This window comes from Anneissia japonica, unplaced genomic scaffold, assembly GCF_011630105.1.
Source record: "Anneissia japonica isolate Jap-2015-1 unplaced genomic scaffold, ASM1163010v1 scaffold284697_len431725_cov185, whole genome shotgun sequence".
Lineage (NCBI taxonomy): Eukaryota > Metazoa > Echinodermata > Crinoidea > Comatulida > Comatulidae > Anneissia > Anneissia japonica.
The window spans coordinates 137,523-152,555 of record NW_022717350.1 but is presented as its reverse complement, the minus strand read 5'-3'; the positions used below and the strand labels follow the sequence as shown (position 1 = coordinate 152,555).

At 33.9% G+C, this 15,033-nt stretch overlaps 1 protein-coding gene across 1 annotated transcript in view; it reads right to left on the bottom strand.

Annotated features, from left to right (window-relative positions):
* Window positions 1–15,033, bottom strand: part of LOC117110188 — a 42,881-nt gene that overhangs the window by 9,158 nt on the left and 18,690 nt on the right. The window contains exons 41-68 of the mRNA XM_033252811.1: window positions 14,758–14,931; window positions 14,091–14,264; window positions 13,137–13,268; window positions 12,735–12,854; window positions 11,980–12,125; window positions 11,389–11,556; window positions 10,969–11,166; window positions 10,290–10,788; window positions 9,545–9,730; window positions 9,161–9,280; window positions 8,549–8,751; window positions 7,678–7,765; window positions 7,238–7,423; window positions 6,422–6,535; window positions 6,045–6,305; window positions 5,471–5,656; window positions 5,011–5,195; window positions 4,548–4,728; window positions 4,184–4,306; window positions 3,625–3,747; window positions 3,189–3,311; window positions 2,483–2,725; window positions 2,058–2,180; window positions 1,820–1,942; window positions 1,165–1,287; window positions 698–826; window positions 426–557; window positions 3–16 (exon numbers count right to left, since the gene is read on the bottom strand). Coding sequence (XP_033108702.1) covers window positions 3–16; window positions 426–557; window positions 698–826; window positions 1,165–1,287; window positions 1,820–1,942; window positions 2,058–2,180; window positions 2,483–2,725; window positions 3,189–3,311; window positions 3,625–3,747; window positions 4,184–4,306; window positions 4,548–4,728; window positions 5,011–5,195; window positions 5,471–5,656; window positions 6,045–6,305; window positions 6,422–6,535; window positions 7,238–7,423; window positions 7,678–7,765; window positions 8,549–8,751; window positions 9,161–9,280; window positions 9,545–9,730; window positions 10,290–10,788; window positions 10,969–11,166; window positions 11,389–11,556; window positions 11,980–12,125; window positions 12,735–12,854; window positions 13,137–13,268; window positions 14,091–14,264; window positions 14,758–14,931 — 4,577 coding nt within the window. The remainder of the gene's footprint in view (window positions 1–2; window positions 17–425; window positions 558–697; window positions 827–1,164; window positions 1,288–1,819; window positions 1,943–2,057; window positions 2,181–2,482; window positions 2,726–3,188; window positions 3,312–3,624; window positions 3,748–4,183; window positions 4,307–4,547; window positions 4,729–5,010; window positions 5,196–5,470; window positions 5,657–6,044; window positions 6,306–6,421; window positions 6,536–7,237; window positions 7,424–7,677; window positions 7,766–8,548; window positions 8,752–9,160; window positions 9,281–9,544; window positions 9,731–10,289; window positions 10,789–10,968; window positions 11,167–11,388; window positions 11,557–11,979; window positions 12,126–12,734; window positions 12,855–13,136; window positions 13,269–14,090; window positions 14,265–14,757; window positions 14,932–15,033) is intronic.

The following is a 15,033-nucleotide window of genomic DNA, read 5'->3' as shown; positions in this document are numbered from 1 at the left end:
ACCCCATCGGCTAAGGCTTAAAAAAAAATCATGTTTTAAAATAACATTACTGAAAGTTTCAACAACAGTATTGAGCGTACATATAAAATCGTATCTTATGTAATGTATCCTTTTACTCCATGGTAAATGACTGATAAATTGTCATCTAGGCCTATTGTCATCTTGTGTTTTAATAATTTCTTAATAAATATCTGTGCGCTTTCAGCCTGGTATCTGGTATGTACTTTTAGAAAATATTTGGTCAAAATATTCAAATACATTTTTCAAGATTTTTTACATACATTTTAGGTGCTGTTCACCTACTGTAAAATAAATTACATGTGTTTGGTGTTCAAGCTAAATTATGTATAGGCCTACTACACATATATTTTTTTAATGTTTATACATTCTCCTAAGTACTAAGCATATGATATTAGGTACGGTACCTTCACATGTCCTTTGGTCCTGCTTAAGTTGATAGCCATTGTTACATGAACAGTTGTAGGATCCATCCAGATCAATGCACGACCCGTATGCATCATCGCAGTTGTCAGTTCCTACAACGCATTCATTAATATCTAATATAATAAGAGAAAATATGTGGACGTGGTTACACTTCAAATACCTACTTTTTCATCAATTGGTTGAATAGTTACCATAAATATAATAATCATTATGAGAATGATAACAATAATAATAATAATTCAAATCTACTCACTTTGACAGTGCGTATTGTTCCCCTCAATTTGTTCATAACCCGGTTGACAAAGACAACTGATATCCATTCCATTCATGGAGCAAAATGCATTGACACATGGATCAAATATACACTCTGCGCCAGTTATCGCTGTATAAATAAAACAAATAAGTATTATTTTACTTAAAATATCATACTTTTGACTTTAATGTCTGAAGATATCGTTGCAATAATGCTTTATTTAACTGTAAAATTGTAATTGGCTTTAGGCATGCTCTAAAACTAAATACTTTATGAATATAGGCCTATAGATATACATTAAACAATGTATTTATTATTAATTTGTAATTTTTTGCAAATCTGGAAAATTTAAAATTTTTTTAAGACAAGCTTCACGAGGCCAATTATTTTGAGGAATCAAACGCTACATCAGTCCCTGGACCAAACGCTCCAATCGCATAAAAATGTCATTAGTTACCGGTACTTACGTTCACAAGACACAGTATCATTTGATAATTCATAATTTGTACCGCAATAACACATAAAACTTCCATCAGTGTTATTACACAGTTGATGGCAGTTGTCAATATCAAGTTCACATTCATCAATATCTGTAAATTGAGAACATTATTTTACAAGAAGTTGTTAACACTTAATATCATCATAATTATTATTAACTTTCTTTTTAAACAGATTCATTCTATTGCTATTATGTAATAAAGTATTACATTCTAATAAAGTGTTTTATAACGTACCTAGATGACTCTCACTTGATTGGTGGATTAAATATTACGTTCCACTTGTGCTATATTTTAATTCGTTTAAAGAAGATGGACTGGTATACTTGGAAGAAAGATAGACGTACCTAAATATTTTATACCAAATCGTCGTCCACATCTTAAGTTATCTTCCAAATTACGCTCATAATTATTCATTATCTGTATAATCTATTCCGTGATCAAATTTTCAACAGTGGAACTCAGAATGGACAAGAAATGACTACAAAACAGCAAACTGGGCACCTTCAAGTAAAACGAGGAGTGGATAATGCTTCTGGTTGGAAATTGATATGCCTAATCCATTTTGCAACGTCCCGCTTAAATATTTACATTTAATTTACCAAAATTATTTATTCCGACATACCTTGACACGCGCCATCTTTTTGTACGTATCCTTCGTAGCAGATACACATAAAACTTCCAACAGTATTTTCACAATTTGCGTTTGCATCACAGACATCCACATTCCCTTCACATTCATTAACATCTAATATCAGAAATAAAAGATGTAATTTAAATATGTAGATAGCTGTTGCTCATCTTTCTCAGAAATTTGTTACCGTATTTACATTAAAAATGTAAAAAAAATCCCATAGGCCTACCTAGACACATCCCGGCAGTCAGATTGTAGCCTTCTCTACACGGACACGTAAAACCGCCGTTATTGTTAAGGCACATAGCCCCATCAGAGCAGTTATGGCTACCAGTGCTACATTCGTCAATATCTGTGGAAATCAGCAAAATATAATTATCTCAATCTCAATGTAATTTTTGTGTTGGTTAATCTGTGAAATCTGTGTTAAAAATAAATCCTAATGCTCTTTCCACACTATCAAATTTTATGTGACAGGTGTGTGTGTGTGTTTGCCCATATATGGGCATGATGGTGTCAGATTACACCCATATATGGGCATGGTGGTGTCAGATTACACCCATATATGGGCATGATGGTGTCAGATTACACCCATATATTGGCATCACAGTTATTTGTCACATAATATTTGATGGTGTGGGCATATTCACTTACCTATGCATGTTGCTCCGTCTCCTGCGAATCCATCAGGGCAGCTACAAATGAAACTGCCAGGAGTGTTGGTACATGAAGACCGAGAATTGCAAGTACTGGTAACTTCACATTCATCTACATCTTTACAAGAAGTGCCATTTCCAGTCCATCCGGAGGAGCAAGTACACGTGAAGGATCCCTCTGTATTCAAGCAGTCAGCATTCAGATCACATGTGTCCAGTGAACGATTGCACTCGTCAACATCTATAAATAATCATGAAACTTTATTATCAAACAGATTACTATTGCAATTATACTATTTATGTATTATACCCTCATTTGTAATATACTTACATACATCAGATGTTAAAATATCTCAGTACATAACATTTGTAAAGTACGTCAAATTATGTTTTTATATCTGATGTTTTGAATTATTGATGTACTTTTTATTGTATTTATATTTGAATGTATTTTTATATGAAAGGTTTTTAATTTTATCGAGCATTAAATTTCATCATTTGGAGATAATAAAGTTATTCTGATTCTGATCTGATTCCGATTCTATCAGACATATATGAAGAGTAAAATGACGACGACAAAAATGACGACTATGATGTACATGACAGGAATAGCGACGGTAACAACGATGGCGGCAGCGGCGGCAGCGGCGGCGACGATGACGATGATAATAATACAGTATTAATATTAATAAGTGCTTTCCTACCTTGACATGCTTTCCCATCGCCTTCATAACCATTAATGCATTGGCAGATATAAGAACCATCAATATTGCTGCAGTCTGCATTATCATCACATGGGCTTTCAATGTATCCGCATTCATTTATATCTAAATTAAAAAGTAACCAAAATGGTTTAATGTGAATATGTGTTTAGTAATTATGCTCAAAATGTTTAAATATTTGTGTCAAAAATAAATTCTGAATTGGAGCAGGATATGAAATTAAGAAATGAACAAAATGATGTAGTTGGGGACAGATTGTAGCATTAGTAACGATACGTCACAGAAACGGACGGTTCTATTTTCTTTGCGGGATGTCTATTTAAGATAACATAATGATTATTTAGGTGATTGATTATACACGAAATAGACCTTAGTATCACATTTAGCTCTATGGCATAGAATTAAGAAAGAAATTCACCATTGCATGTTTGTCCATTTCCACTGTATCCGTTTTGGCATGTACAGTTGTAAGATCCTGGTATATTATCACATATACCATTGTCACTGCAATCGTCTGTCATCAATACACATTCATCAATGTCTGAAACAAACAAAACACAAACAAGTATCTGGTTAATAGGCAATTTTGCTTGATTTTATTTTCAATTAAACATTTAAGATGGCTGTACTTCGCCTAGATGTTCAAACAATAAAATGCCTAAAAAAATACATATACCCACAAAAAAAATAGGCATTTTCCAAACGATTTCCTCCTTTTGAAACAAGCCTTCGGGCTTAAATAGTTATCCTATGATTTCCGTTTTGTCTGAGGGTGGGTGGGTTTATGGTAGTTTTCTGTATTTGTAATGTTTTTTAGTGTGTTTAATTTTCTCAATTTTCTCATATATTTCTCTCTTCTTTGTAATGCGTTATTGGAAAGCAATAAATATTACTTACGTCATAAAAATATATCACTGCATTAAAGTGATGTTGAATTTGTTATGTAAGAAATTTAGAGAACGTTTCATTGAACTTACCATTACATTGAATGCCATCATCATCCAAATCATATCCATCTGTACAACTACATGTATAAGACTCCAATGTATTGGTACACATTTGTTCACAGGATGCTACCCCCTCAATACACTCATCAAAATCTAATGACACAATCATTATATTTTTATAATTTACTTCTGTTTGATTATCTGACTACAATCTCAAAAGTTAACAGACACTCCGATTACTATTATAAGATCTGACAGGCAATTTAGATATCTGACAACGATCTGAGACCGGATAGAGATGGGCAGTTTAAGTATCCTACATCGAAATCAATATTATCAAAGCGTTTATATAATGAATAAATTATCATTACAAGTTCATACATAAAAAAATTACCATAACATTTAAACCCTGATCCAACTAATCCATCAGGACAGTCGCCACAAGTCGCATTCGATGATGGTGCTACTTCGTCAGTACAGATCACACCAGGATAACACGGTTGATCTAGACATGCGTTGTAGTCTTCACTGCAATTGCTACCAGTCCATGCAGGTAAGCATTGGCATTCTGACACCTGCAAAGTACAATATAAGTATGTTGTATACTGTATTTTATAAATAACTATTTAATGAAGGACGGCCACCAGTAATAGTTGACTTGTTAGTGCTGAACAGAGAAAAAAAATGGATAGAGTTCATTTAGATTATGGATCCATTGAAAGCTAAGGATTAACTAATTAATTAATTGATTACAGCTTATAAATAGTAGGAATTCATTTATTCTAGATTTTACGACAAACACCTATTCTTTCCGGTAATAGGTCTATATACATTATTTGTGAATTACATCAACTTACGGCAAATTGGTTATTGAGAATATCAGATCCATCAACAAGAGTATCGAAGTCACATTCACCGCCATTGTGACATTCACAAAGAATAACCTCCAGTGGATAGGCTGATGCAGCTCCTTGGTTGTCCATAGCAATAAATGTAATCTTCACACCATCAGTGTTTGCTGGTGTCCATGAGAATACACCATCTGTTCAACATAATTTGCAGTAACATAAGTTTAACAAAATATTTCTACTTGCAAATAGTACAGTATCTGTGGCAAACCTATAAACAACTGATAATATAATGGGACTACACTTAGCATAGAAAACGCTTCAAACGATAGAATAGACCCTGCGACGCTTACTGTCAATGGCAGAATCCAATCACAAATTCATTTAGGCTCAATCACTAAATCAGCTCACCTCTTTATATATACAAATATGGTTCAATAATTTAATGTTCATATATGTGTAACATTACCTTCGTCAATCCCGGCACCTGGTACGCTGTCCTCAAGTCCAAATGTTATAGGATCATCTTCCGGATCAAAGACATCGATTTGAAGTGTATAGGATGTTCCGACAACAGCATGCAGCCGATTTGAATCAGTGAGTGAACCGGCCGGAGTAATCGCAAATACACTAGTTATGTTTGGTGGAAAATTTGCTGTCAAGGAAAACAAATTAATTAACAGGTTGTTAATACAAGGCACAGTATACATAGAACCTAAATATATAATAATTGTGTAAACAGGTTGGTAAAAGTAAATGCTATAAGTATTTACTTTATATTATTATTTATTATTTAATTCATATTATTTAATTCATATTATTCTTTATTATTATTACCATATTTATTATCATAATTAATTGCACTATATTTTACATCACCATAATGATTATATAGCTTACAAGATTAAGATTCCAGATATTTTCATACAATTATCAATGTATTATTTCTGCCATTAATAATGCTACCATTATTGTCATCACTATTTATTATTATTATTATCATTATCATCACCATTAGTCGCTATTGCTGTTAATAGGCCTACCTAGTTCCTGTGCGTTTTCGTTGTTGTTTTCATTAGTTGCCTTCGAACTGACACCAAACGACACATCATTCGTTGCCAATGCGTCAAACAAACACATGCTGTCATCCCCACATGCGTCAACTGCGTCTTGATATAGTGCCGTATTTGCGTACTTTTCCACTAGATCTTCCAGGAATAACGGCCTAAATGTTAAGTTATTAAATGTTTCCCATGATGAATCATCACCATACACGAATAGAGTGGATTGGTTTGTTGTTCGCCCTGGAAAAACAAGGTGTGATTAGCAAACTCAGAAATGATTGTGTATGGTCTTTAATGAAATACAATGTTTACAATACAATTCAATACATTCTAAAAAAATACAAGTTGCATCTTACATGTAATACCAAAATCGAATGCTGAACTTTCCGACAAGGACTGGTTACTCGGTATTGGCATTATTGTGTTGTTTGGGTATGTCAGATCATCGCTTATATCGTCATTCCAAACGCCTAAAATAAAAGAAAACATGTTCATTGTTTGAAATTTAAGAAGAAGAACCTGAGTGTGAACAAATGCTCCAACTATACATTCTGATGTAGGGCTTAATCAAATTTGTATTCCCAAGGATGCCTACTTGGTTAAGGCATCTGCATAACTCATAAATATATATTAATGTAAATATTCATAAGCTAATGCACCCCCCCCCCCCACCAGCATAATATTTGTGCACTTGTGAAAATTCTATAATTTGGGAGCGACCCTTTACAAATACAGACCGTATACTGCATTGTATATCTGTTTAGGAGTCTGCCTGTATAAAAATTACTCCATACCTTTAATTTTCGATGGTATAATTTTTTAATGTGTAGCCTTATTTTGTATGTAAAGTTTTTTCCGTGTTTATATACATATTTTATCAATGATTGTGTTGAAGTGTGCTCCTTCTTTAGTTAATTTTTATATTTTTGTAATAAGCTGAACGCACCACTCTTGTGTGTGCCGCCGTTCAAAAGACGTATGTTCTCAAAGTAAATAAATAAATATGAATGAAATTCATTAAACATATCATTTATTTTGTGAATGAATTTTGAAATATATTCTATTTTACTTTATCAGGCATTAACTTTAGACTGTTTAGGCCTATTCTTGAGGCTTCTTCTAAGATATCAGTAAATGTTTTCTTTTGTAGCATATTATAGATAGATACAAACCATATAATCCTTTAGTTTTCCCTTTAAATATCTCAGGAGCCGAAAATACAACATCTAATACAGGTCCTGTTAAGCCAACCGATATAGATATTCCTGAAATCCATGAAGCAATTATGCGATTTCCAGTCGTATTTCCAGTGGGCAAACTTATGATAAAGCCAGGATCAGATGGTGGAACAAACGGACCTGTTAAATAAAAACATTTTCATTATAATCGTCGCAGTTATATTATTTTCATTCATACATTGCCTAAAAATTAAAAAATATACTTTAATAAAATGATGTTATGATAGATTAACCGCAAGTACCCGGTATAAAATCACATTGTGTCCTTAGTTATTTAAACCGCAATTAAATATGGTACGGGTTTAACTAATATATATGGTTCCTATTTACATGTAAAAAACTACATTTTATGAAACGATAACAGTATGGCTTACCTTCGGCAAGACTTGATTTATTGATATAATAGCTTCCATTAACCAATATATCAAAGTCTGTTGAATTAGCATTGAGAGTCATTTGTACCTACAAGTATTTGAATCAGAAAGTATCATTAAAGCTTGAAAGCCAACTGGACCGTTCTGGTAAGCCTCAAAGCAAAGGAACCCCCAAAACGACATTAGGGAGTTTTCGCAAGATTACGAAAACGATAACGAATACTGTTACGTCATCAAATTTTTAAACAATCCTTCGCCTTAGAGTAGTAGGCTATATATGTCACAGCGTAGGCGATTCATGCCTTTTGCAAGAATCAAGGATTATATCCAGCTCGTACTATATATTGTCAAGAATGTTTGAGGCTCGAATGACGATAATGATAATGACGTATTCGTATTCGTTATCGTTATCGTAAATTTTCAAAATCTCCCTATTGAGTTTTGAGTTTGACTAAGATCCTTTAAATTTCGTTTAATGGGGAACTTGATTGTTTCTTTGTTAGAATATGTTAAACACAAGACTGTTGCTACTACATTGTATTTGCTACAACTTAAGAAAGGAAAGAAAGTTCGTATTTAATGAGATGAGACCTTTATATATTTTGTTTGAAATTCAGCAGTCATGTGAAAAGAGTAAATCTGACAGTGTGTTCCAACTAGAAGTAGTCTACAATGGTATATGCCTACTGTAGATTAAGCCGGGCACGCACTGCTCCCGACGTTCGTGGGCTGACGTAATTCTATAAAGAACGCAACACCACGATGCGCACGCAACGGATCGTTTTTAATGACACAGAGAGTGACGGTGCTGGCGTCATAGTAAGACACAGTGAGTTCCCGGCTTTGCACAACCTTGAATCTATAGATCTACCTTTGTGGCATCTCCTTCTTGAGCTGCAAATGCTGTAAACGCGGTTGCCTGAACCGATTCGTCGTCTGTTTTAGGAATTTCCATCCTACCTTGAAGCACAAACGGTACGTCATCTACCGCCACCAGAATAAACTCACCAAGCCCGTTAAAAGTGTACTCAAATCCATCAAGAGTTCGCAAGTGAGGGTCACCAAACATCCAACCTGAAATGTTTCATATTAGGGTATGTTATGTGATGCTGCATTCAGTTATTTTTTTATTTCGAGGTTTTATAGATAACAAAAGCTTTCTGTAGAAAGTCAGAACAACGAATGAAACTGCTTTGACGACAGAAAAGCAATTATGAGTTTATATCAAGAAAAGACTCCTTCACCATCACCATTATAATCATCGTTATTATCATTATTTTATTAGTCATTACCATCATCACTAACATCCTCATAATCACAATCACAATCATCATCATCACCATCATCGTCATCACTATGATAATAATCATTAACATTATCAATGTTATCATCCGCTTCTTCATTTTCATCCTCATAATTATCATTATCATCATCTTTACTATTACTAGGTATTTAAAAAGGATACCAAGGGTTGTATACATACCAGTATGTGGAGGAAGATAGCCACTACATGTGCCCTTTGGTCTCACTTGCGCATAAAGGTCACAGTAATAAGGATCGTTTGACCTCTCACAGCAAAAATATCGTGGGATTAGATCGTCATCTTTTTAAAAAAGAATATAAGTAATAAGTACAACATCAAAAATGATAAACACAATAATAATAATAATATTAATAAAAACAATAATAATGATGATAATAATAATAATAATAATAATAATAATAATAATAATAATCTGTATAACAACATAATAATAATATAACGTAATATTATAAGTTAATTTTAACAGGAATATAAATGTTCTGCTCATAGTTTAATTAAATTAATACTTAACAATGCATACATGGAATATTTAAACAAACTTACAGAACCAAGAAACAAACGCCCAGAAACTGAAATACCGTCCTTCAACAAACTGGTGTCTTTCTACAAAGCTGCTAGCAAATACATCACTTTCATAACCCTCAATGAGTGACCCGTCCCCTCTGTAACAACACCTCATCCCGGCCCCTGAAGCGGAGGAGACTTGAGTTTGAAGGCAAAATGGAGATCCTGTTACGTAATAAATAAACAAAATAACGGTTGTGTTATTAATATGACTGAGACTTACCTGAATAAAACCAGTTTAAAACCGGTTTTCCACTAGGCGAATTTATTCGCGCGAATCAGAGCCTCGAATTCGCTTCCTGAGCTCTGATTTGTTGTACATTTTTTCGCTTTGCAAACACGATAGAAATGTGAATGGGCATGCACATGAACCGACTCTTTCAATTCGCACGAACAAATTCGCCTAGTGGAAAACCAGCTTTATGCCTTTTTTTCCCTCATTCCAGAAAAAAAAAATATAAAGCTCTGTTCACACTATCAAAGTTTATGTTACAAAACAGGTAAGTTCACAAATTAGACATCTCATTTTATTTTGGATCCTCTGAAAATTGTTTTGCCATAGCTTATCCAGGCAAGTGTTAACAAATTAATAATACTGACACAATTTCAATTAAAGGCAAGATACAATAAACATAACATTAACAGCAGAACTAACATAAAAATTCACACAATTACTAATTCATGCATCCCTAACGAATGTATAAATAATATTATGCAAATATACCATCCAGGTCGTCAATTGCATTAAGAAGATTGGATGAGAGGGGTCGTCCTCCACCACCATTGGCATCCATACTTCTTCCCCGACGCCCACGTCTTCCATTTCCAAATCCAAGATCATTTGAACCTTGACGTAAAGAACAAGGGCAAGTTCCAAGTCTATCTAACCATAACAACCTGTCATCTTCGTCTAGCCTCCAGTCCATGCAATATTGTCGATAGTTAAATGTCATTTCATTGTGATTTTCAAGTCTGAAGAACCACTGGCCCTCTAAGCCTGTGTTGCCGGTTGAATCTGGAAAATATCTTGACTTCTCAGTCGGGAAGTACTGATTGCTTAAGTGGGCATTGTCGAGCTCTCCGTTTACACCTACTCCATAACCTATCACCAGATTCTTCTGAGATAAAATGTCTGGATTCCATTTCATGCCACCAATTTCATAATTAAAAATTACAAAACTGTAGATACCGTCCGTGATGAGAGCAGCCTGAAATGTAGCTGTCTGAAATAAATAAAATATATTTTCACGAAAGGAAAGAGAAGCATTATTCTGCGAATGTCTTTGGACAGCCTGCATATATCCTAATTAAAATTCTGTCAACATCCCATCTTTTCCATTTGTATTTTTTTTTAACCAAACCAATTACTGCGTATTGTTAAATGAATTTGAACTGTACTGTACCTTGTCCATATTATTTTCAACAGGATATTGTGGAACTCGATCCCATGTGACCAACAACATCCAATTTGCTTCAAATTGGTAGTTATTTGGAAGTGCATTATTTCCTAAAAATGTCCTTGTACGATTTGATGCTTCAGACAACATTTCAAGATGATCAGTTGTTCTCCTAACTCGAGTACGATCTGTGCTCTCGTAAACCTGTGAAAGACATGCCATAATTGAATAACACAAAATGAATATGAAACTAATACTCCGATACTGCTGCTAGGGTAACCCTAAAAACATCAAAGTACCAGTACCAAAAACCACTACCACTAACAATAAACATCAAAGTACCTGTACCAAAAACCACTACCACTAACAATAACAGCGAGACACAGATGAGCAACATCATAGAATGGAAAGCATGTGTTTATATACCTTGTAGTATACATCGCCAACTCTATCATCAGAAAGGTCTGTATCAGCCCAGAATGGTGCGATAATTTTATGTTCATAACCATCATAAAAGCCTCCGGTGGGTGGGTTAGAAAATCCATACTTAACTTCATTTTCTTTAGAAATAACAATTACTCCATTCTCAGTAAACTGTATTTTGAGAAAAGCAAGGAAGACAAGATGTGTATATATATATATATATTCACAAAACAACAATTAAATGGGCCTATTTTATTTCTAAACTATAATTAACTATTATTAATCTTCTATATAATTGTAGGCTTATGTATGATTTAAAGTTAATTCAACATAAATGTCATATAAGATGACTAAGCCCTGTCCAGACTATCAAATTTTATTTGAAAAAAAACATGTGACATGCCTAAATATGGGCATGATGACATCACATCATGACCATATATAGCCACATCATGATTAATATGGGCATAGAACAGTTTTTTTGTCAAATAAATTTGACAGAGCTTAGAATAGTAAATTGTTTAAAGAGGTAAAATAACTTCAGATATTGTACCAAGTTAAAAATACAATCAATCACAAATATAGTATACTAACATATAAGCTATAATAAAATTCGTCAAAGAAAGGAAACCCGTTAGCTGGTTTTATTGTTGGAGAGATCTTCTCTGTAAACTGATTTGTTGCCACATCTCTTAAGTTGTAGTCGCCATATTCACTTCCCCAACGAAAGAAGAAATCGGCTTGAAGAAACAAGAATGATATCACATCCAAAAAATTAATAGGTGTACACGTTGACAAAATTTGTGCTAACAAATAGATAATAACATTTTACAGAGTTTTTGTATACACATGATAATAATATTCACGTGATTTTTCATTTTAATTGCTACGGATATAATCAGGCAAGCTCATTAGGGATAGACCATTCTGCTAAGGCCCTGCTCCTTGTGTTGCTATAAGTTCCCAAAAAACGACAGTGTAAAAACATAAGCGAAAAGTTCCCAAAAAACGACAGTGTAAAAACATAAGCGAACACGTGAGTTTGTGAGACCAGGGGCGGCGCTAGCGGGGGTCCAGGGGGAAAACGAACTCCAGTTGTGGACACGTTACTATTACTGGCCCTTTTCTGATTGGTCATTTGTTAAGTTTGATTGACACTCCGGAATGTTACGATCATGAACCATTTCACATTTACTTATCTGATTCTTAAAAAATGAAAACAAGATTTTCCTTCAGCTCTGAATACGATAACATCGATACCACTTTTAATAGAAGCGAACATTATAACGACATTAGGACACGCAATCATACCCAGCTGTATATACATGTAGAGTATGTTTGCATCATACCTTGGCAAGTGAATCCATCTCCAAAAAATCCATCAGTGCAGGCGCAGGTGAAACTTCCATCAGTGTTGATGCAAATTGATCCATCATCTGCGCATGGTTCCATCAAGCACTCATTTATATCTTAAAAAAGACATATTATTATTATTATTATTATTATTATTATTATTATTATTATATTATTGTTGTTGTTGTTGTTATTACTATTATTATTATTATTATTATTTTATTTAACCATTTTTGAGTTAGAAATTGGTAATCAGTGGAATACCATTTTCTAAGTTGTTAAATGGTTTTATATTCCGCCAATTTTATAGTATAGTTTTCAATATCAATTCTATATTTCAACATCATATTATGTATCAGGCATTAAGCAAAATCGAATCTTAAATATAGAATAGTTACCATCGCAAACGGTTGCATCTGAAGTGTTAAGTTGGTAGCCACTTGGACATATACAATTAAATCCACCTACAGTATTTTGGCACTCAGCACGTAAGTCACAATTGGCAATCCCTCTTGTACATTCATCAATGTCTTACATTTCGAGTAAAATAAAAAAAATAATTTGATGAAATCATATACAGTACACAAAAAAGCGTTTCTATAATTAGACGGTCTTAAATGTAATGCTAGATAATAATTATGTAGCATGTATTTGTTTTAAATCAAATTAAACTTTCAATATCACACAAAAAATTAATTTGAAAATAAATATCAAAATGATGTTTTCTAAAAAAATACCACAAAGTTAATCTGCCCTGGACGACTATGGCTATGCTGATACTTTCTCACTAGGCGAATTTATTCGCGCCAATCGAAAGCGTCTGTTCATACGCATGCGCATTCACATTCCTATCGGAGTTTTTGCGAAGCGAAAAAAATGTGCAACCAATCAAAGCTCAGGAAGCGAACCGACGCTTTGATTCGCACGAATAAATTCGCCAAGTGGAAAACCAAAGCGTAAGCATGTTTTCCACTAGGCGAATTTACTCGAGCGAATCGAAGGCGTCGGTTCGGTTCCTGAGCTCTGGTTGGCTGCACATTTTTTTCGTTTCGCAAAAAGTAGAAACTGTTCGAACTACCAATTTGGCTGAAGCGAAAATTCCAATAGAAATATAAATGTGCATGCGCATGAACGACGCTTTCGATTCTCACAAATAAATTCGCCAAGTGGAAAACCTACTGTATTCCAGGCGTAACTCACGCCAGATCAGCTTGAGACACACAGTGGCGGGACAACATCAACGAGTCCACACTTCGTAATTTGCTCTCAATAAATCTCACGTGACCCCAAGTGTGAACCTGCCTATAGTTCATAAACAATTTAACGTAAATTCTGTGCTAGTCTAGTTATACCTTCACAGCTTCGAGGAATATTCCCGATGTACAAGCCATCAACACAAGTTGCATTAGTGGCCGATCTTGGCGTCAGTTCAAAACCATCTCTTGCACAAGAAAATACTACATGAGTAGCATGCAGAAATGATCCACTGACATCAATCCCTTCTATATCAATCATCTCACAGTCGGCTAAATGAATAATAATAATAATAATAATAATAATAATAATAATAATAATAATAATAATAATAATAATATTATTAATAGGCCTAATAATAATAATAGGCCTAATAATAATATTAATAATAATAATAATAATAATAATTAGTAGTAGTAGTAGTAGCAGCATAGTAGTAGTAGTAGCAGCAGCAGCAGCAGTAGTAGTAGTAAGTAGTAGTAGTGTAGTAGTGGCAACAGCAGCAGTAGCAGTACGAGTACTGTTTCGTCTGCCCTCCCACCGCATGTTGACGTCTCATACCTTTTAAACTCCCCACCCCTTCAGTCCCGCATTTTAATAATATACATACTTCACCAGTAGCCTCAATTCATCCAACCAGTTAAATATTCATCAAATCGATCTATGATTGCAGTTTAATAATCTTTTATTTTTTCAAATGAAGTCAATCTAAATCGAACACGGCTCATGATGAATCATATGATTTATTTTTAATAGAAAACTCACCGTAACAATTAGGAAAATTTATGTTTCCTTTAGAGCATTCGTCAGTGGCGTGACCAACCAATGAATATCCTTCTTCACAACTAAATGTTGCATTATCCCCCGGTTCAAAATTGCACTCTTCACCATTTACTATAACATGCTCAGGTATAGCTAATGAATCTATTGTGCATAATTCTGGGATGATAAGAGATATAAACTCATTAAGCAAGAAAAAGGTAATACAAAAATGGCAAAAATAAATTTTAAAATCCAGTTGAATTTTGTTCAATATTCATA